Source organism: Trypanosoma cruzi, genomic scaffold (assembly GCF_000209065.1).
Source record: "Trypanosoma cruzi strain CL Brener 1047053517131 genomic scaffold, whole genome shotgun sequence".
Classification (NCBI taxonomy): Eukaryota; Euglenozoa; class Kinetoplastea; order Trypanosomatida; family Trypanosomatidae; genus Trypanosoma; species Trypanosoma cruzi.
Window position 1 is genome coordinate 357,452 of NW_001849574.1, and position 26,802 is coordinate 384,253.

General features: G+C 49.0%; 12 protein-coding genes across 12 annotated transcripts, besides 28 other annotated features; all 12 read left to right on the plus strand.

Moving 5' to 3' along the window:
• Window positions 1-10,349: a sequence feature (heterozygous, non-Esmeraldo-like haplotype).
• Window positions 1,005-1,035: a sequence feature (AT_rich).
• Window positions 1,070-1,089: a microsatellite.
• On the plus strand, window positions 1,378-4,404 carry Tc00.1047053507023.10 (epsilon-adaptin, putative; the record flags this gene model as incomplete). The annotated part of the gene is made up of 1 exon (XM_814566.1): window positions 1,378-4,404. The coding sequence occupies one exon, from the start codon at window positions 1,378-1,380 to the stop codon at window positions 4,402-4,404; it is 3,027 nt and encodes a 1,008-aa protein (XP_819659.1).
• Window positions 4,427-4,447: a sequence feature (AT_rich).
• Window positions 4,607-4,665: a sequence feature (T-rich).
• Window positions 4,821-4,881: a sequence feature (T-rich).
• Window positions 5,034-5,057: a microsatellite.
• Window positions 5,169-5,194: a microsatellite.
• Tc00.1047053507023.20 (uncharacterized protein) lies at window positions 5,368-7,389 on the plus strand (the record flags this gene model as incomplete). The annotated part of the gene is made up of 1 exon (XM_814567.1): window positions 5,368-7,389. The coding sequence occupies one exon, from the start codon at window positions 5,368-5,370 to the stop codon at window positions 7,387-7,389; it is 2,022 nt and encodes a 673-aa protein (XP_819660.1).
• Window positions 7,615-7,637: a microsatellite.
• Window positions 7,662-8,951, plus strand: Tc00.1047053507023.30 (pseudouridine synthase A-like protein, putative; the record flags this gene model as incomplete). The annotated part of the gene is made up of 1 exon (XM_814568.1): window positions 7,662-8,951. One exon carries the CDS (start codon window positions 7,662-7,664, stop codon window positions 8,949-8,951), a length of 1,290 nt encoding a protein of 429 aa, XP_819661.1.
• Tc00.1047053507023.40 (protein kinase, putative) lies at window positions 9,047-12,187 on the plus strand (the record flags this gene model as incomplete). Its single annotated transcript, XM_814569.1, has 1 exon — window positions 9,047-12,187. One exon carries the CDS (start codon window positions 9,047-9,049, stop codon window positions 12,185-12,187), a length of 3,141 nt encoding a protein of 1,046 aa, XP_819662.1.
• Window positions 10,350-10,437: a sequence feature (areas merged during assembly that could not be assigned to a particular haplotype. This can correspond to areas where the two haplotypes were merged or to regions with more than two copies in the genome that were merged during assembly.).
• Window positions 10,438-11,511: a sequence feature (heterozygous, non-Esmeraldo-like haplotype).
• Window positions 11,390-11,508: a microsatellite.
• Window positions 11,512-11,769: a sequence feature (areas merged during assembly that could not be assigned to a particular haplotype. This can correspond to areas where the two haplotypes were merged or to regions with more than two copies in the genome that were merged during assembly.).
• Window positions 11,770-26,802: part of a sequence feature (heterozygous, non-Esmeraldo-like haplotype) that runs on past the window's edge.
• Window positions 12,205-12,224: a microsatellite.
• Window positions 12,319-12,382: a sequence feature (T-rich).
• On the plus strand, window positions 12,468-13,457 carry Tc00.1047053507023.50 (hypothetical protein, conserved; the record flags this gene model as incomplete). The annotated part of the gene is made up of 1 exon (XM_814570.1): window positions 12,468-13,457. The coding sequence occupies one exon, from the start codon at window positions 12,468-12,470 to the stop codon at window positions 13,455-13,457; it is 990 nt and encodes a 329-aa protein (XP_819663.1).
• Window positions 13,565-13,598: a microsatellite.
• Window positions 13,674-15,497, plus strand: Tc00.1047053507023.60 (hypothetical protein, conserved; the record flags this gene model as incomplete). Its single annotated transcript, XM_814571.1, has 1 exon — window positions 13,674-15,497. The coding sequence occupies one exon, from the start codon at window positions 13,674-13,676 to the stop codon at window positions 15,495-15,497; it is 1,824 nt and encodes a 607-aa protein (XP_819664.1).
• Window positions 15,860-16,738, plus strand: Tc00.1047053507023.70 (hypothetical protein, conserved; the record flags this gene model as incomplete). The annotated part of the gene is made up of 1 exon (XM_814572.1): window positions 15,860-16,738. One exon carries the CDS (start codon window positions 15,860-15,862, stop codon window positions 16,736-16,738), a length of 879 nt encoding a protein of 292 aa, XP_819665.1.
• Window positions 16,932-16,960: a microsatellite.
• Window positions 17,151-17,194: a sequence feature (AT_rich).
• Window positions 17,296-17,317: a microsatellite.
• Tc00.1047053507023.80 (hypothetical protein, conserved) lies at window positions 17,456-18,280 on the plus strand (the record flags this gene model as incomplete). Its single annotated transcript, XM_814573.1, has 1 exon — window positions 17,456-18,280. The coding sequence occupies one exon, from the start codon at window positions 17,456-17,458 to the stop codon at window positions 18,278-18,280; it is 825 nt and encodes a 274-aa protein (XP_819666.1).
• Window positions 18,451-18,500: a sequence feature (T-rich).
• On the plus strand, window positions 18,524-20,977 carry Tc00.1047053507023.90 (hypothetical protein, conserved; the record flags this gene model as incomplete). The annotated part of the gene is made up of 1 exon (XM_814574.1): window positions 18,524-20,977. The coding sequence occupies one exon, from the start codon at window positions 18,524-18,526 to the stop codon at window positions 20,975-20,977; it is 2,454 nt and encodes an 817-aa protein (XP_819667.1).
• Window positions 21,021-21,044: a sequence feature (AT_rich).
• On the plus strand, window positions 21,242-22,729 carry Tc00.1047053507023.100 (uncharacterized protein; the record flags this gene model as incomplete). The annotated part of the gene is made up of 1 exon (XM_814575.1): window positions 21,242-22,729. The coding sequence occupies one exon, from the start codon at window positions 21,242-21,244 to the stop codon at window positions 22,727-22,729; it is 1,488 nt and encodes a 495-aa protein (XP_819668.1).
• Window positions 22,236-22,272: a microsatellite.
• On the plus strand, window positions 23,192-23,881 carry Tc00.1047053507023.110 (small GTP-binding protein Rab28, putative; the record flags this gene model as incomplete). The annotated part of the gene is made up of 1 exon (XM_814576.1): window positions 23,192-23,881. One exon carries the CDS (start codon window positions 23,192-23,194, stop codon window positions 23,879-23,881), a length of 690 nt encoding a protein of 229 aa, XP_819669.1.
• Window positions 23,959-23,981: a microsatellite.
• Window positions 24,067-24,090: a microsatellite.
• Window positions 24,197-24,224: a sequence feature (AT_rich).
• Tc00.1047053507023.120 (aldehyde dehydrogenase family, putative) lies at window positions 24,287-25,819 on the plus strand (the record flags this gene model as incomplete). The annotated part of the gene is made up of 1 exon (XM_814577.1): window positions 24,287-25,819. One exon carries the CDS (start codon window positions 24,287-24,289, stop codon window positions 25,817-25,819), a length of 1,533 nt encoding a protein of 510 aa, XP_819670.1.
• Window positions 26,179-26,230: a microsatellite.
• Window positions 26,474-26,802: part of a mobile genetic element that runs on past the window's edge.

A 26,802-nucleotide genomic window follows, 5' to 3' on the forward strand; every position in this document is an offset into this window, starting at 1 on the left:
TATTTGTAGTTTTTCTTTGCGGGTTTTATGTGTTGGGCTCACCGGTGGGTGGGTGACGTAAAATGAGCGATGCGGGATGGACTCCAGACGATTTGAAGATCTATTCTCTGCTCCGATCCGTCGTGAGGAATGGGGGGTTGCGTCCCTGCACTTCTGCATCTTAACACCACGTCATGTAGTCGTGCGGAGCGAGAAACGGGGGGGAAGAGGAAAACAAGTTGCGGGAGGATGCATGGATGGAAGACAGTGGACGCCATCTTGCAGTGGGCGACCGGCGTGCTGCACGGTGATGTCAACTCAGTATGCCTCATTGGGTTTTCATTGGAGGAACTGGGGGATGAGATGCCTCGTGTGTCTTTGCAGGAGGACAGTTACAGCTCCCACCGCATCCGCTTACTCACCGCAATGGAGTGGGTACCGGCGGAGAGAAACAGCTTCCGTACTGAATGCGGTGCCAGGATACGCGTGTAGTGCTGTCCGCGCCGAACCCAAATGCATCCCTAAGACAGAAACAGATCTTTATCAGAGTTTATCTTTCTTTGACGCATTTAACGATTCCGCGGAGCAGTTGTGGTCAAGGAAATTGAGGGCGAAAGTGAACAGGACTGACGGTGATAGAAGTAGGGATTGTTTTCCTGATGATGGTAACAGGTTGAGTAGTCACGGGGCATCAGTGTTGCATCAAACAGCTGCACTGGATGTTTTCAGAGACAGTTTCATCTCTGCGGGGTGGCAAGAAGATCGCCCTGACGAGTTCTTTGACAACGTGTGCCGCGAAGAAATTCGAGAGACGCCTTTGGAAGAAAAAAGTTGTGCCACGTCAAGATTTTGAGTTACTGACGGGAGCGATGAAGAGGAAGAAAAGCGGCAGTCATTTCAGTGGTGTGGTGTGCGTGCGTCTAATCGGTTTACCCTTATCGACCCCCTAAATGATCTTTGGCTCTTTGTGAGTTTGTGAGTGGATAAGGGGCAGTTCATATGTGAATCAGTGGAGTTGGCTCTTCTATATATATATATATATATCAATTTATATTTGCGCTTGTTTGCGTGTGTTTTTTCTTTTTTTTACATTTTATTTTATTTTATTTTGCTGCTTTCTTATTGCCACCATCATGCCGCCCCTTTAAAAAAATTATCTGGCTTCCGTGTGTTGTGGCTGGAGGGTGCCTCCTTATCCCTTTTAGTTGTTTTCTTGTTCTCTCTTTCTCTCTTTGTGTGTGTGTGTGACATCTTGAGCTATTTGCGGCACGCAGCCCTTTTCATTGTTGTCCTAAAGGAGGGAGAGGGGCAGCTTTTGTTTATTTTGCGTTCTACTAGAAAGTCTGTATATACACATATATACACATAGGTATATAAACATTCACCGACACACGTATCATGTCGAAGCTGTATCGGGCACAGACGCAACAGGGCCACTCGCGGGGGTTCTTTGAGTACATTCGCAGCGTGGGGGAGTCCAAGTCGAAGCAGGAGGAAGACGCCATCGTCACACGTGATCTGGCCGAACTCAAGAAAACCCTTGCATCAAACAATATTGAGAAGCGTCTGCTCAAAGAGTACGTTGTGCGTATCTTTTATGCGGAAATGTTGGGTGTCTCTGCGGAGTTTGCCCATATTCACTGCGTGAACCTCTCCTCGAGTCCTGACCTTCTCTCTAAGCGGACCGGTTACCTTGGCACGTGGCTGACGGTGGGGCCTGAACACGATCTCATGTACCTTATCGTTTCAAATCTGCAGCGCGACATGAAATCCAGTAGCTTCCTTGACATCGCCGCAGCGCTGACAGCGGCCTCTAAACTAGTGCGCTTGGAATTGATGAATGCCATCAACACGGAGGTTGTGGGGCTGCTGCGCCACCCCAACGCGCTAGTGCGAAAGAAGGCAGTGTCAACCATGCACGCTTTCTACAGAAAGTCCGAGGGTCTTATCGGAGACACAAAAATATTCCGCCAAATGTTATGTGATGCTGACCCATCTGTGATGGGGGCGGCACTTCCACTTTTTGCGGATGTCATTTGCACGGACCCGACGTCTCAACGCGAACTTATTTCAATCTTCCTGTCAATTCTTAAACAGATTGGCGAGCACCGACTATCTCGTGAGTACGAGTATCATGGCATTCCTGCTCCATGGCTTCAGATAAAACTACTACAGATGCTCCCAATACTTATTGGCGACGAACCATCACTTGCCCGGAAGTGTGAAGAGGCACTGAGAGAAGTAATCACACGGGCAGATAATGGGCTTGTTATTGGTTATGCCGTCATGTGTGAGGCTATCCGTGTAATAACACTGATTCCCACCATTCCAACTCTTGTGGAACTTGCAGCTGAGGCAATTTCGAAATTTCTTTCTGCGAGGAAGGCCAATCTACGCTATGCCGGCATCCAAGCTCTTTCACAGATCGTTCGGCTTGACCCAAAATATGCACATGAACACCAGCATGTCGTCATGGCTTGTCTGGAAGAGGCTGATGACACTATTCGTCGAAAAACTATGATGCTTCTTCTTGCCATGTGCAACGAGGACAATGTGGAGGTCATTGTAACCCGACTCGTGAAATCTCTCTCGCAGACAACGGACAAGTATTTTAGAGAGGAATTTACGCGTCGAATATGTGATGTTGTGGAAAGATTTAGCCCTGGTGCGGTGTGGTACATTGAGACGATGAATAAACTACTTCTTTGCGCTGCAGAGCACGTTCCTCAGATGACCATTCAGGGAATTTTGAAACTTATCGTGGAAGGAGAGGGGAAGGATGGGGAAAAGGATGCGGCTTTCCGTACGTTTTGTGTTGAAGCATATTTTGATCTTCTTGAGGGGTCACAGAAAAATTTACCCGAGGCCTTTTGTCGCGTTGCCGCATGGGTGATAGGCGAGTATGGATTTTTGGCGAAAAGAATAAGCCGCACCATGTTGTTGGACCGTCTGTGCGATATGTTAGAGCGGGCAGAGTGCGCCGACACCAGAGGATGGATTATTATGGCTATGATAAAAATCGTTGCCCACGCCGGTGCCATGCCTGACAATGTTGAGGATCTTATTACACGCTTTAAGGATAGCCGTAGCGTTTGGATACAGCAGCGCTGCTACGAGTTTACTGAACTTGTGAAGATGCCAGTGCTCATGAAGAAGGTGCTTCCGCTGGACGGCTGCTGCGAGGAAGTTGATTTGGATGAATCCATGGGGTTTCTCGATGGCATTGTACAGGAGGCCCTGTTAGCAGGTGCCAGGCCATACGAAAAGCGGAAAATACTTCTCGGAGTGAAGGAGGAGGAGACACTCCGTACCGATGCGTACGAATTGGTACGCACGGATGTCGTTAATGAGAACGAACTTGATCCGGAGAACTTTAAAACGGAGGAGCCGCACAAACTTGTCATTCGCCCAGCCGTGAAGCGGTGGGGACTAAAAAATCTTGAGGAAGATATTACGCCGACGGAGGGAAACCCCACCGGTGGTCCTGAGGCATCGGAAGCAACCGGATCGATGGATTGTTTTTCTGAAGGAGCGGTCCTGCACCATGTGGACCCGCATGCACCGTCATCGTTATCGACACCCTCAGCAGCAGTGAATTTGCCGATGCCACGTGAAGTGTCAAAGTCAAGCAAAAATAAAAAGTTTTTAAATGATATCTTTAGTGTAGGCAATAAAAAGAAATTGAATGTGCGAGGTCACAATGGGGCGACAGAGTCGTTGGTACATGCTGGGAAGGGTTCTGAAGAAAATGACGCGGGTTCCCTACTTAGCATTCATATGGAGTACGTCAGAGAATTGGCAACAACAGGAGTTGTGGTGCGAATTGTGGGGAAAGTGGGGGTGGAGAACGTTGTTATTTCTATGAGGGCTCCCCCAAACTGTACGCTTCGCGTTGTCTCATGTTCCGCAACGTCCGCTACGGTTGATGGAACCGCGGTGACGTTAAATAAACTGCAGGCGAATCAACCGGTTGAAGTGGAAATGCAAGTTTTACCTGTTGGATTTCCGAAAGAAGGTCGCGTGCTGGTGGAGATCACTTATCGTAGTGCCGTTCCAGGCGACCCGCAATGTGCCTCGGTGTCAAGGGCGTTATCTGCGAGGGACATTCTACGGCCACCAGCGCAGATGACAACAGCGGAGTTCGGACAAACCTGGGTAGGCCTCCGAGAGGAGTGCAAACTGCAGATGAGTTCTGCCACTCCTTTGACCCCGCAGTCTTTACAAAACCTGCTGATGGAGCGAGCGTCACTGCGTGTGGTGGAGGCGATCCGCAATGAACTCATTACGGCTGCCAAGTTAATTGGCACGGGGAAGCCAGTCTTGTGCCACGTTGACGTTGTGGGTCCCAACGCTGCCAACCTGACAGTACGGGCAGATGACAAGGGATTTGCGGCATACGTGGCACACGCCCTATCTGCACCGTAACACCGTGGCGTGTTATGTCCCGTATATATATATTTTTTTTTTTGGAAAAAAGAAATCATTCGTAACTCCATTCCATCCGGGTATATGACAATGGTTTGAAAGAAACTGCATTAGCGGATTTTTTGTTAGTCATGTAAAAGACACGGAGACAAAGATAGTGTGAGATTTGTTACGCGTATCTCTGTGTGCCGTGAGCCGAGAGTTCCTTTCTTTTTCTTTTTTTTTTTTTTCTCTGTATCTTTGTGTTTGTGTCTGTTATTTGAATGCAAGTAACAAGCAGAGACGCATTTTTTCGCGCCTATTCATATATATCTACATCAATATATATGAATATGTTGGGAAATAATATCGCCTAGCAGTGAAAAAAAAAAAAAAAAAACGAGAGTTTAGGGGAATATCGGTGTTACTCAAGATAATTTCTTTTTTTTTTTTCTTTTTTCTTGATTTCCTCTCCTGCTTTCGTTTGTTTGTGTTTTTCAGCCACATCATTATTTATTTTAGTTGCACGGTATCTTTCAGCTCCCCTTTTTTTGGTGTTAGACACAAGGAACTGAGGAAGCAGGCGGAAAAACAAAAAAACCAACAACATTGGATATTGCGGCAGCTTGTTTTCTTGTTTTTTTTTTTTTTGTGTGTGTGCGTGTGTGTGTGTGCAAGGAAAATGGGAAAGGAACGTTCAATTTAATTTTAATTCTTTTGTAAATCCTCTCATTACGTGCAAGCTGTGCCAGAGACTAATACGTGGCTGCGTAGGTATTGATTTGTATATATATATATATATATATTTATAATATTTGTCTATGTCTGTGCACGGACCTCTTTTGGGCAATTCTTTTGTCGAGAAATATCCAGCACTTTTTTTTTTGCGTGATTTTTTTTTTTTTGTCTTCGAAAGGGGAGGAGGTGGTAGTCGTTTATTTCATTTATTTATTTTGTTTTTCTTGGCTGGACGTCACAGCGGCGATGGCGGAGTCATTGGCCACCGCGTTTGCCCCGAGTGAAACTATGCAGGAGATTGATGAGGAAACAGCGGTGTATTGCAGGTCGCATGACGTGATGTGGCTGGGCTTCGTCCGCGACTTGTTATCGACGCTACGCAAAGCGGCGCATGAAGTGCAGGCAAAGAGTGAGGGGCAGCTGGAGTCGCGGCACTTGTGCGTCGGTGACTTCGGCCAATTCAGCAGACTCTCCACCGCGTTGGAATTGCTGCAGGACTGCTGCCTGAAGTGGGAGGAGTGCCGGGCAGAGGCGGAAAAGGGGTTTCTGGAGTATTACTTTGCCATGCACTCACTCAATTCTGGGACTGAGCCAAAAACAGGGGCGGTGCCAGTTGGAAAATTCATGTCGAATTTGTTTGCCGGAGTTCCTGGCACGGTGGGCGGGGATCGTTTGGCGGAAGAGCTGCGGGTGGAGAGAAAACGGTTGTGTCTTGCAGACGCACTTGGGCTGCCGTTGGAGCTGCCGCGAGGGGGAGACGAACAACAGCTCCCGCAGGGCATGTTAGCTTTGGAGAGGGCACTGAAATCGTTCCGCGTTGTAACGGACGAGACGCTGCCTGGTTACCTTTACTGCACGATTCAGCCATTGCTGTGCGAGATGACGTCCTGTTGGTTGCTCAATGGCATTTTTGCCGACACGCCGCTGCGTCTTATAGGCACCGCGGAGGGGATGAGACTCGCGAAGGAGCGACTTGAATTGCATGCATCCTCGTTGCGATTTCTTTTAGAGTTGGCGGAGAATGAATTTTGCCGCTGCCACACTGCGACGGCGTTGGAGTCGAAAAAAAAACTGGAAGAAATGCTCTTGCGTGTGACCGTCATGCAAACTGCAGCCACCCGAGATGGGGTGGTTGGGCAACTTGCAAAAGAGTGGCGAATGGCTGCCGAAGAGGCGCGAGCGGTTCTCGCCAGCACGGAGAAGACGTTGTTGGGCGTTTTACCGGGGCAACTTATGGGTGAGTTTGATAAATTGTTTCAATTATCACCTCATCGGGTGATGGATCACATTGTGCACAGCTTTCAGCTTCCACTCACGTCGACGGCACCCAACCATGATGTGGATAGGGTGGTGCGGTGCGATGATGTTCCAACGGCCGTCGCAGCTGTTGGTGCGTTATTTGACGGCATGTCGCTTGAGGAAGTGGAGTACCTCCTGCAACCATCTGACCCGGACAACATGTCAACGACACAGAGAGAGGAGGGGACTTTTTTGGCAAAAATACAAGCACACTTTTATCGTTTGTTTAAGCTGCTGCTGCGTGCGTGTTGCCTTCAAGGAGGTGAAGTCTTGGTAATGCTGTGGCCATTCTTTGAGTTGCAGGCATCCCCTTTTCTTTGTTCCGTGCCCCACGCACGCCTTGCAGCAATGCTGCAGCGTCACAATTACGCTCTCTTTGACGCATTGCTGGGGACGCCATGGAGGGTGAAGGCGGCAGTGCTATTGGGCGGCGGCTGGGTGCGTGCAGCACGAGGCCACTTTGCGCAATGGCTGTCAGAGAGACGTGGTGAGGGGAGAGAGTTGTTGCCTATTATTGTTTTCAAACAACTTTGGAGGGAAGACGATAAAAGTGACGTGGAAAACGGCACTCAAAATCCGTTTTGTATTTCGCTGCTCCGGCGGATTATCACCGGCTGCGGCGGCAGGCTGATGAATGCAAAAGTAGCGGTTCTTGTCCCGGCCGGGGGCGCAACAGTTCTTTCCAGGCGCTACAGCGTCTTTCCGATGATGCGCCATGCATCTTGTGAAGTGGGAGGGACGGATGCCGATGAAACTCGGGGAGGGAAAAATAACGTGTCTTGCTTTATGATGACGGAGGCGAAAAGTCGTCCTTTGCTAGTGGCACTGCTACAAGCCACAATGATGCCGGTGTTTTCATACTCTGTGTGTGGTGCCACACCCCTTTTGTTTGTCTCTGACGGTCTCGACAGCAAAAAGCAAATGCACGTATTGGACGCTGGCCTTTTGGCAGGCAATGGGGTTGGATAACAAATGCGTCATGCCTCCCCACCTTTACGTATGGTTAGACGCACGTGACAGCATCGGGTGTGAGTTAGACGGTGGGCGAGATATCGATAATAGTGACGTTGGGGGGTTCGTAGCTGAGGGCCGTCTGGTTTTCGCCATTTTGTTTGTTTTGCCTCTTTCCGCGCGAGGCTATAGGTCTCCGTGTGTATGTTTTTCTTATTTTTTCTATTCTCTGTTTTTGTCTTTACACACACACACATACACACACAGAGTTGGAGACGCTCTACGCCACCATGCCGGTGGCTCCCAATGGCCTGTCTGTTGGGGATTTTGTGGGAGGGCCATCCAAGAAGATGACACGAAAAAAGAACCGAGAAGAACGGCCCTTCTTATTCGCAAACTACCCGTCGCGGAAGGTAGCCATTCGCCTGGCATACCACGGCCACTTGTATGATGGATTGGCAAAACAGGAGGAGACATCCAACACAGTGGAGGCGTACGTGGTTGCGGCGCTCAAGCACGTGCGACTCATCCCGCAGGACGGACCGATTGATCTTGCACGCTGCGGGCGAACAGACAAGGGCGTTAGTGCACTGGGCAACGTCTTCTCACTTACGGTCCGAGCCTCCTCATGGCCCACGGACTCCCCACAGAAACCAGCACTTGACTACTGCGCCATGCTCAACAGCGCGTTGCCTGTTACCATTCGGATCGTTGGGTGGGCGTATGTGGATGATACTTTTGATGCACGCTTCTCATGTGTGGGTCGAACATACCGATATTACTTTTGTCATCGAGGCCTCAATGTGGAGGCGATGGGTAACGCCGCAGCGCGGCTCAAAGGGGTACACAATTTCCGTAACTTTTGTAAGACAGATGTTGTGAACGTCAGCAATTACGAACGTGATGTGCGCAGCGTTGGGATTTTTGCCAGCGAGGCGTTCCCGGAGTTGGTGTCTTATCTTGAGATTCATGCAAACTCTTTTCTTTACCACCAGATTCGCTGCACGATGGAGGTTCTTTTTCTTGTTGGGCGCGGGTTGGAGGACCCAGAAGTGGTCACACAGCTGCTCGAGCGTGGAGACCGCAAACCCGTGTACCCACTAGCAGATGGTACGCCGCTAGTGCTGTGGGATTGCCATTTTAAGAACTTACAGTGGAATATTTCAAAACGTGCATTTATGGCCGTGGAACACGAGCTTCAAGACATCGCGACAGCGTTATTCCTTAGGGCATCTTTGGCGAACTCTATGCGCTCGCAGCTGCTCACCTGGTACAATGGGCATACGGACTCGGAAGGCAAGACGATTATGGCACAACTGCCCGAGGTGCAGGCGGCAGACAGGTGGTCTGTGACCGGATGTGATTGGACCGACAAGCGCACACACGCCAACATGCGTGTGCGACGATATGACTTGTTTGCACTGTCAAGGCAAAGGGAGCACGGCGCTTCCGGGCCCTTGTCAAGTAGACCCTACACAAAACTATTGGAGCGTGAGACCGAGCGAACATTCGATGAGGAGGTGGAGGCACTCAGTCAAAAGAAACGAGCCCGATTTGAAAGTAACATGGAGAAAAAGTAAGATAATTCACAATGAGATTTCTCTCTTGGTGTACTGCCCTCACATATAAATGTATACATTGCTGTTTTTATGATCTTCTATGCTTCTCTGTGTGCATGATTTTTGTGAATGCTCTTGACCAATATGTTTTTCTTCTTGTCCTACGTTCTATTATTTTTTATTTTTTCCACCTTTCTGCCTTGTGGATATATTGCAGGGAAGAGGACTTTGGGTGTAGCTGCGAGGTGATGGAAGGGGGTACAGTGCAGTCTGCCGTGATGTTTCTGCTGCTTCTGCTGTTGGACGGGCGAATATGTTGTGTCTCGCTGGTGGACGGCAAGGTACGTTGGGAAACGCAACTTCCTGGTGGCCCGCTTTTTCACTGTGGACCGAGGCGTCAGAGTAAAAAAGAAAAACGGATGTGGGCCCACCTCCCATCTCGTTCTGCATGTAGAAGCTGTAGGAGCATTTCAACCCGCACGATGGGAACGGAAGCCCAACAGGAAAAGGAACTGGAAAACGTTATCACAGACTGCTCTCTCTTAGTTTTTCCTCATGATGGAACAAGGCACGGAGTCCCTCTCATAAATTGGCATCTGCTTATCGCACCCGACCGCGGTGACAAGAAGGTCACTTGGTGGCCGGTGAATGACGTGATTAAGTGCTGGAATGAGTCTTCATGCTCGGCTCACAAAGTGCTAGAATTGCAGCAACAGGTGACGTCACATACGGAGTTGGATTTCTCTTCAGGAAAGCTGCTGATAAGCCTCAGTTCTCAAGAGGATCATATCAATACTGAAGAAGAGACCGCACCAGACGAGCTTTCGTCGGTGCGGATAATCCTCGAGCGCACGGATCAAACACGGAATGTGATTTTTCCGCCATCGCAACCTCCTTCACATTCTCGTGTTGAGACCCCATCCAACAGGGAGGGGCAGGAGGAGGTTTCCCAGTCATGGTACGCCACGCATTCAACCGTGACGATCGACTTACTAGACACCTCCTTGGATGATGGTTTATTCTTCGACTCGGGGTCGCATGTGGATCATCGTTTGTTTCACATTGTGCAGACTATAACAGGGAATGGATTTACATCTTCTCTGCATATCTCGGAAGGATCGGAGTCCATTGGGAGGCTGGAACTGGCAGACGTAAACTGCCCCTTGGTTGCCGCACAAATAGTCTGTCGAAAAGCAGATGCCATGGCATCCAATGAAGGCAAAACATCGCGGCTAACCTGTCAAGGTATTCCTGTGGTCACTTCCTGGAGTAAGATGGAAAGAATTTATGTTTTTAACTGGAACTTGCAGGAATGCGGTGGAAATGTGCAGGAACTCTCCGGTTTTTTGTATGGCAATAGACGGGTTCTATTTGTCGAGTCTGTTACACCGAAGATTGAATTCTTGCCAGTCCCTTGTGACTCAGAGACTCCTGAAAAAAGAGGAGTGGATTTTCTGCCCTCGTGCACTCTGGTGGGTAATGGATATGGGAATGGAAGTTACGTTGGGGATGACGATGACTCAAGTGAAACGGAGTCTTCCGTGTCAAGTGGTGCTGCAGAAAACGCAATGGTGCTTCACAAAAGGGCCACATCACTTCGTAATGGTGAAGAAAAAGGGGCACTTGTTTCCGGTGACACGGAAATTTCTTTTTTTGATGAGAACTTTGAGATTGTGGCGCTTTTGGGTCGTGGGGCATCCGGCGCCGCACTCCTCACACGGAATCGCCTTACAGGCTTATTTTACGCCGTCAAGGTAATGCTGATGCGGGATTACTTTAGTAAAGGTAACGCGCTTCGTGAAGTGCGACTGCACGCACTACTACACCACAGATACCTTGTGCGCTACTATGCATGCTGGTCAGAGGCGCTCACACCGTGCAGAATACAGCAGTTGGCCACTATTGGTCTCTGCAAACCAATGGGACTTCAAGAAAAGGCTGTTATCAATGGCCCAGGTTGCATTGATTGTGTGAACCAACAACACGGTGTGCTGTTGCAGTTGAAAGACAGTACAAACTGCTTGCTGGCTTCAGAACAACAGGGCATGAATCGCAATCTTCTTATGGCACCACCAGATACGAAAGCTGGAAATAGCACTGGGACTTATCTTGCTGGGGTTGATAGTCCTGAAAGCAGTCTCGATGAATCCCCTCAGAGGCGTGAGGAATGGGATGATGGGGAGGAAAGCAACTCCTCTTCTTCCGTTTCCTCTAACGCATCACGGAATCCTCCGATGGACCAAGTCGTATTTCTCCAATTGGAGTACTGTCAGACAACATTGGCACATCGTTTAGGCTCCCGAATCTGCATTGATCGTGTGGAGAACATTATTATCGCGCTGCAGATCTTTTCAGCGTTGCACTATATCCATAGTCGTGACTGTCTGCACCGAGATGTAAAGCCCACAAATGTTTTTTTGGATTACAATTGCCAGACGATGGGCATGGATGACACAAGCGATGATGTTGACGAAGACGACGAAGACGACGACAGCAATAATAATAATAACAATGATGATGATGATGATGCTAGTGCTGGTGATCAGAAGGAGGAGGGAGGAAAAGATGCTGCTGCTGAAAACACAACGAACCCCAACGGTGGCGTGCAGGACTTTCATGTTGACAGCGATGAGAATGCATGCAGCAGAATGGAGTTGGTGCAGCCGGATCTCGCTCCCGCAATTCCCACGCAATTTTTATCTGCCTTTGAGTTACTGCGATTGAAGGCTTCTGTGGGTTTACTCGCACTTTATTTGAAGCGATTCAAAAGCGCTCAGGATGAATCAGAGAAACGGAAGGTGGCACGTCTTGTCCGAAGATGGCTTAGTTCTCGTCTTGTGCAGGTTCGTCTTGGAGATCTTGGATTGGCAAAGCCCCTGAGCGACCAGCGCGTTGAGGTGGCTCGTTACTTTGATCGCAGCGCGATTAACACCCTCGGTGTGGGCTCTCCTCTCTATTCCAGCCCGGAGCAGTTAGAGGGAGCTCTCTGCACGCCGGCCTCGGATGCATTTTCCGCTGGTGTTTTGCTGGCAGAAATGTACATTGAGCCCAAGACCGTGTCGGAGCGACTATTTGAACTTCAACGTGTGCGTGATGGTGTTTTTCCGTATCCTGCCCTGCTGCGGGAGTATCCGGAACTGCAAGTTGTGCAGGGGCTAACGAGGAGTGACCCAAAGTCGCGCATGACGCTTCGGGACGCAGGCCGGGTCCTAGTGAAGACGTTAGATAAAATACTTATTTTATTTCTTTCGAGCTGATTTACTGCAAAGCAAAGAACAACAACAACAACAACAAAAGAGAATGCTCTTGGGAGAGGTTTTTTTTTTTTTTTGCCGCCGCTACTACCATTGAATATCCCCTGCCTGTTTTTGATTTCCTCCTTGTGAACTTGTTATTTATTCCTTTTTTTTTTTATTTGATTGATGCCTGTTTTTTTTTTTTTATCTTCTTTTGAGTCGGATGCAAACTTAAAAATTTATCGCAAAATAAATACATAAAAAAAAAGACAGGCAGGGGAGGAGGGAAGCAACAACGGCGATGCGGCGTTGGGTGTCCCTCGGTGGTTGGTGCGGCCCCGGCCTTATGCTTTCCAAGTTGGGCATTCGCCCCGTGGAAGAACAGCTGCCGTTTGATATGGCACGGTGCAGCTTTGACGGTCTGCTGGAATTCACCAGGAACGGCTTTGATAACGGCTTTTTTCCAGGCCCTCTGCAGCGGCGGCCTTTCACTCCCGATCCGGCTTCCGTATGGCTTCTTTTTCGCGGCCAGCATGCTTGCATCACACACTTTGATATCAATGCAGATGAGGTTGTACAGGAGTTTAAGAGGCGATTCGATGAATGGGAGAAGATGATTACATGCCCCACCCGTCCAGTCACATTTTTGCGCACCTGCATCGCCGAAAATGCAAGGAACGAAGTGGAATTAGTGCCACAGTGGCACGCGTTACTCCGAGAGAAGAGTGCAGGAAAACTGGATTTTTGCACCGTGATGGTCATGCATGATCAGGGACCTACCACAGAGCGTGTGGCGTCGTTTGCTGAAGAAGATGCCGCGGGGTCTCCTTGTGTGGTGTGGAACCTCGCATTTGACAAACAACTTCCAGTTGAGGCATCGCTGTTCGATAAATGTCACGACGGCTATGCGCAGATTATCCGCGAGATGAATAGGAATGAGGCCTGGTATGTAAGCACCTCGCCACTGCGCCTTGTGTCACCAAAGCCGTACAAAGCTCTTTGTCTAGTGGAGGGCGTTCCGGCGCTTCGTGGATCATGTACCGGGTTTGGAACGACACATTCCGCGCTTTTGGGACGTTGCCTGTACTGCGGCTCCACCAATGGACATGAGGTGGTTCGTGATGCCTTTGACAGCAAAAAACCTTGGGACAATGCAGAGGACACAACGTTACTAGCAAAATGGATCACAAGCAACGGAGACAAGGTAGCCGCTGTGGAGGCGACAGCATTGGAACTTAAACGTGGCGCTAATGAGGTGCTGCTTCGCTTGCAGCAGCTTATCCAAAGTTGAACCATGGATTTTTATTAAATGCTTTCTTTATTTTGTTTTATTTTTTATTTGTTTGCATCATCTATGCATATCTGTTTGTTTGAGCTGTATAACGGTGTCTACGTTTATTATTTATTTATTTATTTATTTTTTATATGTTTAATAAAAGTCCCACTCCCTCGGAACCCGATTGACGTCTTTTTTTTTTTTTTTTATGCTTTAGAGGCCTGGAAGAAGATGATGTCTGGTGGCATGCAACAGCAAAGACAGCGGCAAGCCTGTAGGGCCTCGTGGCTTTTTAAACAGGCGGAGTGGAGGTTTGCGTGGGATCGACGATTCTTTGTTCAGGATGGTCTGCGTCTGGCGTACCGTGTGGGGGAGAATGAGGCGGAGAAGAAGGCCGGCTATGTCATCTCCCTACAGCGCACGGTGGAACCGCCGGGGTCGCATACTTTTCGTGTGTGGCTGAAAGAAGGAGAATGCTGGACACTCCGAGCTGAAACGGAGGAGGAACATCAACGGTGGACAAGTAGCATTGCTGCCGCTCTGATGCAGGACGCGGCGGAAGAACTCCATGATGTGCGTGAAGGCTTTGTTCTGAAAAAAGGGGCTTGGACGGGGCAATGGAGACAGCGGTACTTGGAGCTGGATGAATACCGTTTGGCCTACAGAATGAATAAAGAGGGTGAGGTGCGAAATCGCTTTGTTATTGTGTCCGCCGATGCATCCGGTGAGGAGGGCAGGGAGGAGGAGCTTCTTGTATCAACAAGCTGTGGGGAACAGTTTTGGCTGAAGTTTGCGAGTAAAGAGCAGTTTGATGACTGGACAGGCGTGATCATGCGAGGGCTGCGACGAACCACTTCATGGCATTGGAAGACGCTTGTCTCCCCACAGTCTTCTGAATATGCTTCAGTTCGTGTGCAGTATCACGCGAGCGGTGCCGGCAATGGCCCTTGTGTGTACTGTTACGGTGGTACGTACACCCTGTCGTCCCGTCGGTATTTTGAGGCATCGAAGTTATTTTTACCGGATATACACCGAGTGAGTGTTGGAAAACAACTCTCTTGTGTCCAACTGACTGGGGAACACAAATGCATCTCCCTCGATATCCTCCCTTATGAGGAGGGTCCACACGCCAAACTGCGGCCACCGCCCTTATTTGGTGCGGCCTTATGTGTGCTTAGATCACCGAGCGAATCGTTATCTTCACCGGTATTGCCTAATTTTTACGCCTCAACTCCACCGCTGGAGTGTCTGTTGCTTGTAGGAGGCCGTAGCGAAACATCTGTTTTTCGCGACGTCACAGTTGATGTTTGGTGGTGCGTACTACAGGGCCGCTCATCCCGGTGGCAGCGGTGCACTTACGACGCAAATGTGCTTCCAGGCCGCACCTTTCATACTTTGACCGCAGTAAGTTCAAGGTCGGCGGTGCTCATTGGTGGCTTAGACAGCATGAATCGTGTTTGCGCGGATTGCTTTCTTATTTTTTGGCCTGAAGACGAGACCGAGGCCTTTATTACGCCTCCAGTTGTGAAGTTTTTTTGTTATCTGCCAGAGCCACGTGCTTTTCACGTTTGCCTGGCGCTGCGCGACGTTTTGCTTTTGCTTTTGGGGGGTCGTGGTGTTCGCGAGGCTGCGCCATGCAGTTCTTTGTTTGTGTTCTTGAGCTCAGAGTCAGAGTGGCGGGAATTGACAGTAGAGCCGCCTTTGCCTGTGATGAATCATGTGTGTGCGGAGGTGGTTTTTTCTTCTAGTGGGGAGCAATGGGTTTTTGTCCTGGGAGAGACATGCACGTCGTATCCAACACTGAGACTTTTTCAACTGTCAGTGCAGTCCAAACTTGCCGTCTCGCGAGAAGTCGCAATTACAGTTGGTGACATCCCACGGCGTTGTTGTGGGGCAACGATGCACCATGCAGGGGGGTATCTTTATCTCATAGGTGGCTGCTATGATGGCAACCAACGCAATGATCAGGGTCAAGCGGTGCTTTTTCGGGATCCTATCCGTATGCTCATTGGAGATAGCGAAGGAGGAGGCCCCGTCACAACTCACCGGCAGTGAGGTGGGAGTGAACACGTGGGCCCGGTAAAGTACATTGGCCGCGCACGAAAAAGAGGAGGTGGGAAAGGGCTCTCATTTTTTATGAAATCATTGGTGTATCTTTGCCTGCTTTTTTTTTTTTTTTTCTTGTCTTATTGCGTCTCCCGTTGACGGTGGAAACAGAGAAGATGCAGGAGTATGTATTATCACTTGTGTTGTTTCTTTTGCAGGCATTTTTGGCTGCACACGTGACCCATTGTGTATACCGCAGCTGCTGAACGGATTGTGTGTGGACGGAAGAAAAGGAGTGAAATGTATGCATTGTAAGCGGGAGGTGGGGGGAAAAAAAAGGACTGGGACTCGCAGGATAGTACCGGTTTGTGATGATGTTATGGTTTTATTATTTTATTTCTTCACCAAACACGATTTTTTTTTTTTTTTGGTTTGTACTAAGAAAACACGGAGGAAGTATTATTTTCGTCTGTCCTCACTGGGCTCCACCCATCTATTCACCTGCTTTCATTTCACATAAATACACAATGACCGACACGATGTCCACTGCCACGCAGAGGGAACTTGAGTGCGTTGCGTACCTGAAGCAAAAGATTTCTCCAACTTTCCTTGACCCTGAAGATGCGGGGTTTTTGACCGACAACACTTATCTGCGTTTTGCCCGAGCCCGCAATGCTCACAAAGAAAAGGCCTTGGCCATGCTATCCGCCTGCTTGGACTGGCGGAAGGAGTTTAAGCCGTACAAAATTACTCACGGCGATGTCGCGAATGCGATGAAGCAGTTTACTATCACTCCCGCCGGACGCTGCCGCAAGGGGCGTCCAATTCTCGTCATGACTGTTGGCGTCCCAAATGCTTGCGAGGTGGATGAGCGCGTCAAACAACTTGTGTACCTCTTGGAGGAGGTCGGGCAGAGGTGCCATGAAGGCATTACGTGGATCATTGACTTTTCGGAGCTGGGGAAGCATCCCCGCGATGCGCGTTCTTCGGAGACGCGGAAGACCACAATGAAGATCTTGCAGGACTACTACCCCGAGCTGTTGGGTGCTCTCCTTCTCTATCGTACGCCGTGGTATGTGCGTCTTCTTTACAATGCGGTGAGGCCCTTTATCGATAAGCGTACCCGAAAGAAAGTGTTTTCCCTGGGTCACGACGAGAATTTGCTGCTGCAGTGCGTTTCCAGGGATCAAATCCCTGAGAGTCTTGGCGGGACATTCCGCACTGACGCCAGCAAGCCCTTATGGGAGTAGCCCGTTTGCCAGAGCGGGTGGGAGATGCATCATGTGTGGGGAATAGCAACAACAGCCAAAAAAGGATAGTGATATCGTAAATTGGGAGAGAAGAGAAACGCCATATCCAGTGGCGAAGACTGTGTTTGTGTGTGTGTGTGTTTATGTCGGCAGGTTTGACACTTGATATAAATAAATACATGCTTCTTAGCCTTATATATATATATATATTTATATATTTATTTTACGTTTTTCAACAGGGATCCGTTTATGAGCGTTTTTTTTTTTTTTTAAATCTGTCTGCAGGAGGAAGAAAAAGAGAGAGTGAGATTGGGGGAAGTGAGAATCAACAGAAGAGTGTTTAACGCGGCAAGAATAACACGCGAAAATTTTGTTGCCATTACAACTACATGGCAGAACCAACGCCATTTTCTTTTTTTTTTTCTTTTTAAATGTTTTGAATTTTTATTTATTTTTCTGTTGGTTTGTTGGTCAAATTATCTATATTTTTTTAATTACACGGATTTTCTGAGCAAGTGTATGTGTGCTTTCGGAGGGCTATTGCCACAGTTGCCCTATTTTTTTTTTTTTTTTTTTTTTCTACCATAACCAATCCCTTGGGTTTTATTTGCGTTCACAAATGCGTGCATGCATCTCTTTTTACTTCTGCCCCTCTGATAAACACTTTTTGTTTGCTGTTACTTTTTTTCTTTTTTTGTTTGCTGCAGTGCGTTTGGAATGGGGCCGAAAAAAGGGTTGAAAAAGACGGAGGAGAAGGCACTCGCCGTGGAGGATCCTGTTGTCGTGGGGTGCACCAGGAGTTTGGCCAAGTGGACGGAACGGGTGACCGCAAACGGCCGGAAGATTCAACAGGTGCAGTATGTTCTGTCTGTGCTTTCGTCGCAGATGGAGGCGTGCAACAAGGAGCTCGCTGATGTATACGATTGTGCGAATCTTCTCACGGCCCTTCGCATCGTAGAGTACCGTCAAAAGTTGAACCCGGTGCCTCCGGCACAGCCAGCAAAAAAACAGCGTGGGAAGCGGGATGGCTCAGGGAGACTGGCCCTCAAGCCTTTGCCGGACGAGAACAGCACAGAGGCTCTCGTGGCTGCCATGGACGAGAAGAAGCGCCAGAAGGTCCGCAGCATTCTTGTAAGCCTCTTCAGGCGCAACAACATCGACAGCCCTGTGCCGAACACCCCAACGAATACCGTGGCTTCACTGGGAGCTGGCGCTCCCACCGCCTCTGCGGAGACCGCCGTCCGCCAGGAGGTAAACACGTCCTTATGCTTGCCAGCAGACGCGGCTAGTATTTCAACGAGCGCAGATCTACGCCGGCCGAAGGATGTGCCGCCGGAGTTGTGGGATGAGATCTCGAAGCTTCGCGTTAAACGGGTTGATTTGGAAGGGCGCAGCGCAATGTTAATGAGTGGCATCGACAAACAGCTTGCGAGATTCGACTTGCTTGTGCAGAATCACGGGATTGCCACATATGCGGCTGAGGACTTGGAGCGAAGAATTCAGGAATTGCGAGTAGGAAAAAGTACTGCCCGAGCGCTTTGATGTAAATTGAACAGAATTTTAATTTTATTTCTGCTACAATGTGGTTACACATGCAAATTTATGAATCGCATATAAATGTATAAATTTGGGCAATCACGCAATCGGTATTGATATTTTTACGGGTATATATAAATAAAATTATTCGCTCCGTATGTATTTGTTTTTGAGCATTTTTTTCACTTTACTCTTTTTATTTTTTTTTGTTTTTATTTTTTTTTTTGCACTGTTGCAGCGGACTGCAAAATGGGCGGTGGATTATCAAGGCAAGAGGAGCTGTTTGTGCTTGGCCAATGGCCTGAGCTCCTAGAAAGTGCCATGGGCACCGACAATGAAGCGTCAAAGGAAAACGCTGACGGTAGCAAGCATGCATCATCAACGTTCCGCATGTCATTTTATGAATGGCAGGCTCTTATCTCCCTGCTTGATAGCGTGGTGCCCTCTGAGGTGCCCTCACGCCTTTGTACGAGCATCAGTGGCCAGCAGCTCTTGAACCCAATTGTTGTTGTCATGGTGCATGCCTGCTGTTGGGTGGATGGAAGTGTCAGCGAGCAGAAATTTGCTGAGCGTCTTACTCGTCTTCAGGAGGATCTGCAGTCACAACAAGACATTCCGAGGTGGGGGAGACGATCAAAGGAAGAAGACACGGAGCGAGAACTTGTGAACAAGGCGCTCCGTGTCTTCACAGACATATTGGCACAACGGGGAAAAGTACCAACTCCGAGGCGCGGGGATCGAGTGGGAATTGCGGCTGTTGAAAGTCTTATCTCGTGGGATCACTCCAAAAGGCCAGTTGTGGTTCTCGCACATGCCTTTATTGTTGGGGCCCTTGCGTGCATTCATCCGGAACCGTGCTACGCCGAATCTGCCATCCATTCCTTTCGCAATCTCCAACAGGCGATGGATGAGGCAGTGAGCTCCATCTGGCGTGGGAAACGGGGTGTGAAAGGTGCCGCTTGTAAAATTGGTGAGTGGCAAGCTGTGCGACGTCTGGAAACCATCCTTGTGCGGCGCCAACGGGAGGCCGATGTGGCTGATTTTCTTGCGGTAGAGGATCGCTGGTGGCTCCCATCGAACACGATGGTGCCGCATGCATCGTCCAAGGCGAGCTTAGAGGAACGTTGGGAGGCGGTGTCGTCGCATTACATTGGTCAGCAGCACGTATGGGCAGCTTTGAAGACACACTTCTTAAGTTCTGACGTTTTCAACGCCGAAAAACCGACGGTGATCGTTCTCTTTGGTCCATCCGGGTTTGGCAAGTCCGAGCTGGCACGTCGTCTTGCGTGTGTGATTCACGGCGTTGAGGTTGGTGAGTTGGAGACGAGTGGCAAGCTGGTTTACATACACCTCCCATCATTTTGCACGCGTGACACCATATATTCACTTGTTGACCCACCAGCCGCGCACGTTGGGGAGGGCGTTTTACTTTCGGCGCTTCGTAGGAATGATGATGCCGTTGTTGTGCTTGATGAATTTGAAAAGGGCACCGCAGATGCCATTCAGAATCTATGGCTTTCTGCCTTTCAAAAGAAGGGAACACTCCGCTCGCTGAAGGAAGCTTCACGTTCGATATCCACAGAAAAAGTGACATTTGTTCTCACTTGTAACATTGCCGCTGATACCATTCTGCACCGCACGAAGGAATACTTGCGGGGCACCGCGGATGAGCAAGCGGCCATGCGAAAAGAATGGACCGAAGTCTGTAGAGACGTGTGTCGGAAAACCATGCATGATCCTTTTGTTAATCGTGTTGATTACTTTTTTCCCTTTGTGCCATACACGGAGGAAGAGAAGAGGCGATTTATTCATCTGCAACTTCGTCGGGTGTTACTGGACCAGCGTGCGAAGGATCGACGTATTTATGTTACACCCCGAATGGTAAAAGCTCTCGCAAGAAAACTGCAGACCTTTCATGCTTCAACGATAGAGTGTGTGGTGCGCCCGTTGCTTGTGGAGGCGGTACAGAAGGGGTGGGACACCGCCGTGTTAACAGTTGTGGAACTCGTCAGCGGCACGGAGTTTGTTGCACTTCCTGCGGTGGATAAGTCCGATGGGGTTACAACTTGGAACTCTCTTCCTGGAGCCAAGCGTGCATTGGAGGTGTGTGAGCTGCCCTATGGTGCGACTGGAGCTTTGCCCCCGGTAGAGAAGAGACGAACCGACATGTTGCCCGGCGGCAATAGTGGAGGAGGAGGCGGTGGTGAGGGTAGTAAAAGTAACATTGGATCGTTGCGGGCAACTGCTGATAGGGCTACCCAACCCATCTTTCGGGAATCCAATGTGGTGCCGGACACAAGGGTGGGAGTCGACAGGAAGTACGCCTTGCGCTTGGAAACCGCCGTTGAGAAGGAGCTTCAAGTGGAGTTGAATCGTGTGAAGGAGCTTCTGGTGATGAAGGAAAAGGAAATTGCATACTTGAAGGAAAAGGTCTTTCAGCTGGAGAAGCTTCTGGCCTTTTTCCTAGCCACCACGCTTATGTGCCTGTTATTTCTCTCATTTCTTGTTGGTATGAAAATTGTTTTTGTGATGGGACTTGTGATTTTTATGGGACTTTGGCTACTCGTTGAAATGCCGCTGCAGTTATTGATGGGAGCGATTCGTGTTTTATATGGCGTTCTTGGCCCTGTTGGCTCCGTCATTGCGGTGTTGGTGGCATCCTTGTGGGGATCACAAGCACTGAGACACGCTGTGGTCTGTTGAAGAAAAAAGAAATCTGTGAAGCGTACGAGCACGTGGATGAGGGTTATATATATATATATATTTTATTGGTGTCGTCTTTCTTGTGTGTATATTGTTTGCGTTGAGGTGGCTGGCCATGGGAGAGAGAGAGAGAGGAGGAGGTGACGGTTGCTTGTTGCGTTTTCTCTATAAATAATCCCATGAGTTGTCTTTTTTTTTGTTTTTTTTTGTTTATTCTTTGGGTTTGTAACAAATGAAGATAACACGCGGGGACGCAACGCTTTTATGGCGCACAAGTCCGACTCTTATCCGTCTTGTCCCGTGACGGACATCTCGGTGCTTCTTGACGGGAGCAGAGCACGTGGCCAGTACGCGGCCGCCATGGTAACCATGAATCGGTACTACACCATGCTGTACAATAGCCTTCTTAGCCTTTCATTTGGACTGGGTTTAAAGTTTGATCCCTTTTTGGACGATGAATTGGCGGAGGACGACGAGGGGCCGTTGCTCCGCTGCTTGGGAATGGGCAGCATTTGTTCCCACGACGGCAACGCCGTTTTGCGTGTTCGCTACGAGGAGGAATGCCGCCAACTGGAGGCCCAGCGGTCATTCCTTGGGGCTGCTCTGGAAAAAAAACGGCTGGAGTGCGAGAAACTGCGCGCGCAGGGACGTGCGTTCCGCATGGAGGTGGAACACATGTTGCCGCTGACGTTGGCCGTCAATCGAAAAGTGCGGCTCTCCGTTCCTTCTGATGGCGAGACATTACTTCTCTCCATGCGCCCTGCGGAAAACCCGACAGCACCTCTGCCAGCGAAATCAACAGCCGCAGTGTCCAAGAACACGCCTCTTTTGACGATGGCTGCGGCTATAGCGGCTGTTGAGGACCAGATACGTTTACAGGAGCAGGAGGTACTACGGAATGGAAAGAGGTTTTCTATCAAGGGGACGCGGCATGTGGTTCTGCAGGCATTGCGAGAAGATCTCCAAGATGCGCAGGAGGCACTGCAGCGAGATGTGATGTCCCTTGAAGCCGCAAAGATTGATGCGTTGGAGGCAGAGGAAGAAAAGTCGCGTCTCATTCTAGAGCTTGAGATGGTGACGTGGGCAAAAAACTGCGGAGAGATTTTGTTCAAGGAGATCTCTGAACGGAGTGCGGTGCTCACTCAGCGCGTCGCGAAGGTGCAGCGGATGCACCAGGCCCTGCAACGCGTACTATCTGCGGGTGTGCAAGTCACGGGGTCGACCAGCCCCAGAACTGATGTCAAACATAATGTTACAAAGAAGGAGGAGGAGGAGGAGGAGGGTGAGGAAGAAGAAAGCAGTTTGGAAAACTTGCAGGACTCTGTTCGGCAGCTGTGCACTGTTCAAGAGTCGTTGTTTGCCTTAAACAATTGTGTGGTGGATCTTCTTGATGACGTGGAAGAGATTGAAACAGTTTTGAATGAGTTAAAAACCCACTCGAATGCGTTATCGAGTTCTACTGGCACTCATTTGAAGGTTCAAAAATGGCGTAGCCGTTTTTTACAGGAGGCTTACAATGACGCGGTGCTTGAACTTTTGTCTTGGCAAGCGCGTGAAAGATTGACCGTCACTGCCGCAGCCAAGTTGCTAAAGCAATTTAGGCGCCTCTGTATTGTAAATAACATATTCTCCACTCATTTTGAAGCACTTGCGAGAGCTGTCATGGATTCCGGTACGTTATGGCGGGAGGTGCACCAAATGTTGCCTGCTGCACAGATGGCTTTGTCAATTGTGCGCAATAGGAACTGCTAGTAGAACGTCATTGCAAATTTTTTTTTTTTTTATACTGTTGCTTTTGTTGCTGTTGTTGTTTTATTTCCCCTTGTCAAATGGCCCACGTATGTGTGCTGAAAGTGCTCTAGTGAGTCATTGGACGTCTCAATTGCCGTGTGTCCGTGCGTGTATTTGTCACGATTGGGCCAAGTGCCCGCCGTTCGTGTTGATTGCGGTGGTGGTGGGTAGTGCTGGAGAAGGTGATTGGTTTTGTGTGATTTTTTTTTTTTTTTTTTGCGAGCTCCCGTCTCTCTTACTTTCTCTCACTTTCTCCGTGCAGCAGGTAGAGGTGTGTGTGTGTGTGGGGAACACGAGCACCAACCAACGGAGTCACACACACATTTAAAAAAAAGAAAGCAAAGTAGCTTCAGCATTGAAAGCAGCGGTGAAGCGAAGAAGGACGGAGATAGACGAGTGAAAGAGGAGGCTGCCAACAAAGAAATGGATAGCGGGAGCTCCGCCCCAGAGGACACAGAACCCGAGTACAAAATTATTGTCGTGGGCAACGGGACGGTTGGCAAGACATCACTCATCAGAAGATACTGCGAGGATGGCTTTGGCCAAGGTTACAAGCAGACCATAGGCGTCGACTTTTACTCAAAGAAGGTGGAGATTCCCGGATCACAGGCCGTCAGTCTGCAGATTTGGGACATTGGCGGACAGCAGATTGGCGGAACCATGATTGCAAACTACGTGCATGGCGCTGATGCCGTTTGCTTCGTGTACGATGTGACGAACCCCGTTTCTTTCAAGGACGTTGAGGACTGGCGCCAGTCTCTTCTCGCACTGCAGGGAAACGGGGAGGGGCGAAAGCCGCTTATGGTGCTTGTTGGCAATAAGACTGATTTGCCAAACCGTCAAGTGACTGCGGATATGCATGCAAAGGCGGCATCGGCGTACGATATGGAATCCATTCTTATCTCTGCCCGCTCAGGGGACAGGGTCAATGCCCTTTTTGTGATGATTGCCGCCAAACTTGCTGGCGTTGATATCTCACAACAGGAACTTGACATGACAAACCGGGTGGTCCTGAGCATCGACTCGCGTCTACAAGAGCGGACACAGGGCCTTCGTGCCACGGAGGGGAAGGAAAAGAGGAAAAGTAGCAATGATAACTGCTGGCTGATGTAGAGTCACAGGCAAAATAACAGCTACACGACATGCAAATATGACGTTTTTCAGTGCGTGATACGTCCTTCTTTTCCATTTTATTATTATTATTATTATTATTTCTTTCTTTGACCGGAATGACCTTCCCGTCGATTCGTTTTTGATTTTTGAAATGTTGGTTTGCCGTGGAGTTTGCAATGACTTCCTTTTCTTTTTTTTTTTTTTTTTTTGCTACTACTAATACTACTACTACTTTTTGGTTTGCCATTGGGGAGGGGAAGCGGCGAAAACAAAAAGTGGGCACGACATAACGTTAAATACTGCTTGGTTGATTGCAATATATAAACAAAAATTATTTTAAAAAGCATCGCTGAGAGGGGAGGAGGGGAGGGGAAGAAGAGAAGCGAAATTGTGTCGTTTTATTGGATGACATCTTCAGTTGTGAATACGCCAATAGAGAAGATACCATTGGTGGTGTCACGGTGCAGAAATGGGTTCCGCACTGGTGTCATGCGCCCCCTAGAGCAGCGTAAAAAAATATTGCTCTCCTTTTTGCGCATGCTGGATGAAAACGAAGAGGTCTTTTGTCGTGCTGTGCATTCAGACTTAAGGAAACATCCAAATGAAACCAAGTTTGCGGAGTTATCCGTACTTCGGGTCGAGGCTCATCACTTCTTGCAGCACCTGGACGAATACGCCTCACCGGAGAAACCCCAGATGGAGGGAGTCTTTCGCCTTGAGGAATGTGAAATTCGTCGCGATCCTCTTGGCGTTGTTCTTGTCATAGGCTCTTGGAACTATCCGCTGCTACTTACATTGTTGCCACTTGTTGGAGCCCTTGCCGCTGGTAACACGGTGGTGGCTAAACCAAGTGACTTGGCACCTGCCTCGGCGGACATCATGCATGAACTTCTTCTCAAATATATTCCGGATTCAATTGTAGGTCTTGTGAAGGGTGGGGTGACGGAAACAACGCAGTTGTTAGAGGAACGCTTTGATCACATCTTTTACACAGGGAATTCGCGCGTTGCGAAGATTATTATGACTGCGGCGGCAAAACAACTTACACCTGTCACTCTTGAACTTGGAGGGAAGACACCCGTGATTGTGGATGCTTCCTGTGAAAGTAATTTGGGGGTGGTGGCACGTCGTATCATGTGGGGGAAAGTCCTGAATGCAGGTCAGACATGCATCGCACCCGATTACGTTCTTGTGCATCGTCAAATTCAGACCAAATTGATTGAGGCGTTGAAGGAGGCGCGGGATGAAATGATGGGTGCTAACCCGCTTCAGAATCAGGAAGACTACTCAGCCATTGTAAATACCGACCACTTTGATCGCCTTGTGGACCTTTTTAAGGGCGGCACTCTTGCCTTTGGAGGCGAAATGGACAAGGTGAATCGAACCATAGCGCCGGCTGTTCTGACGGATGTTCAACTGGAGCATCCGATTATGACGGAAGAAATTTTTGGCCCACTGCTCCCCTTGTTGCCATTTGACACCGCCAATGATGTGCTTCAGTTCCTTGGCCCCAGAGAGAAGCCGCTGGCTCTCTACATTTTTGCGGATGACAAGCGTTTTATTTCCAAGGTGGTTGAAAACACCTTCAGCGGCGGTGTACTCGTCAATGATGTCGTTGTACACGTGGCACCAAGCGGTTTGCCATTCGGTGGGGTTGGGCATAGCGGAATGGGGGCGTATCGCGGGAAGTTTTCATTTGAGACCTTTTCGCACAAAAAGCCTGTGATGCAGCGGAAAATGGGGTTGGAGTTTCTCAACGCCCCGCGGTACCCACCGTACACGTTGGATAAGTTCCGTGTGTTTCGGCATGCGGTGGAGTTGTCGGTGGGTGACAGGTCGTTCAATCAGCACTTGCGGCCCTTCTCGGATCCGGCGCGATTTGTTGCGCTGGGGGGTCACTTTATTCGTTATCTTATGAAGGCACCACCGAAAAGGTAAAGGGAGGAAAAAAACATGGCCAGTGTGAATCAAACCTTCTTGTTTTGTCTTTTTTTTTTTTCTGCTGGCGCTGTTGGTGGTGTTCTGTTGCGTACCGATCCCTTTTGGCGAGGCCCGCGCAGAGGCGTGCTTGAGGCAAAAGCATGTTTGCCTAGTGGAACAACTGGATTCAATTCCTTTTCCTTCTTTGTCTTGCCGTCGTCTTTGTTATGCAAGCAATTGAGATATTGAGGAAGGAAAAGGATTTTTTATAATCCTTTTTTTTTTTCCCTTTCGCTTGCTGGAGGTGTTGGTTGAAGCTACAGCGGCATGTCATTGTTCATGCTCCTCAACGTTGCGTACGCACGAATAGCTATAAATTGATATTGTTTGTTGTCGTTGCTGTTGCTGTTGTTGCTGCTGGTGGTGATGGTTTTACTCTGCGTTTAGAGAAGATGCGTGCATGTTTGCCTGCTGTGTAAGACAGTGATTTCTATGTTCTCTTGGCTGTGGTGGGACGTTCTTTACTAGTTACATGCTTGTTTCTTTTGGGTAACGTCCCCACGCATCCCCCTCCGCTGGGCGAGTCGGTTCTGTACTTTATTCCGGCCGCTGTTGTGTTTTTTGAGTGAATTAACTTTTTCTGCGTCACTGTGTCTTCTTTTTTTTTTCCATGAACTTGTGAGGAGAATGATCGCGGGAGAGCTGGCTAACTTAATGTATGTGTTTATCCTGATAAATGAATGCATTCTTTATGATACTTTCTACCGTATGAATCCTTTGGGAGGAACGCGACTTTGTAGGGGCAGGGAGCCAATAGAGGCCAGATAATATTTGTTTTTATTTTGCCATCCCACCCTAACCCCCTTTTGATTCCCACCACGCGGCGAGGCCTTGTGGCTGGAGGACCCCAAAGTCTGCCACTTCGTAAGTAATAATATTCAAATCCTAACTGAGGGCAAGGGACCATGCTAGTGGTGCACAGAATTCTATATATTGAATGA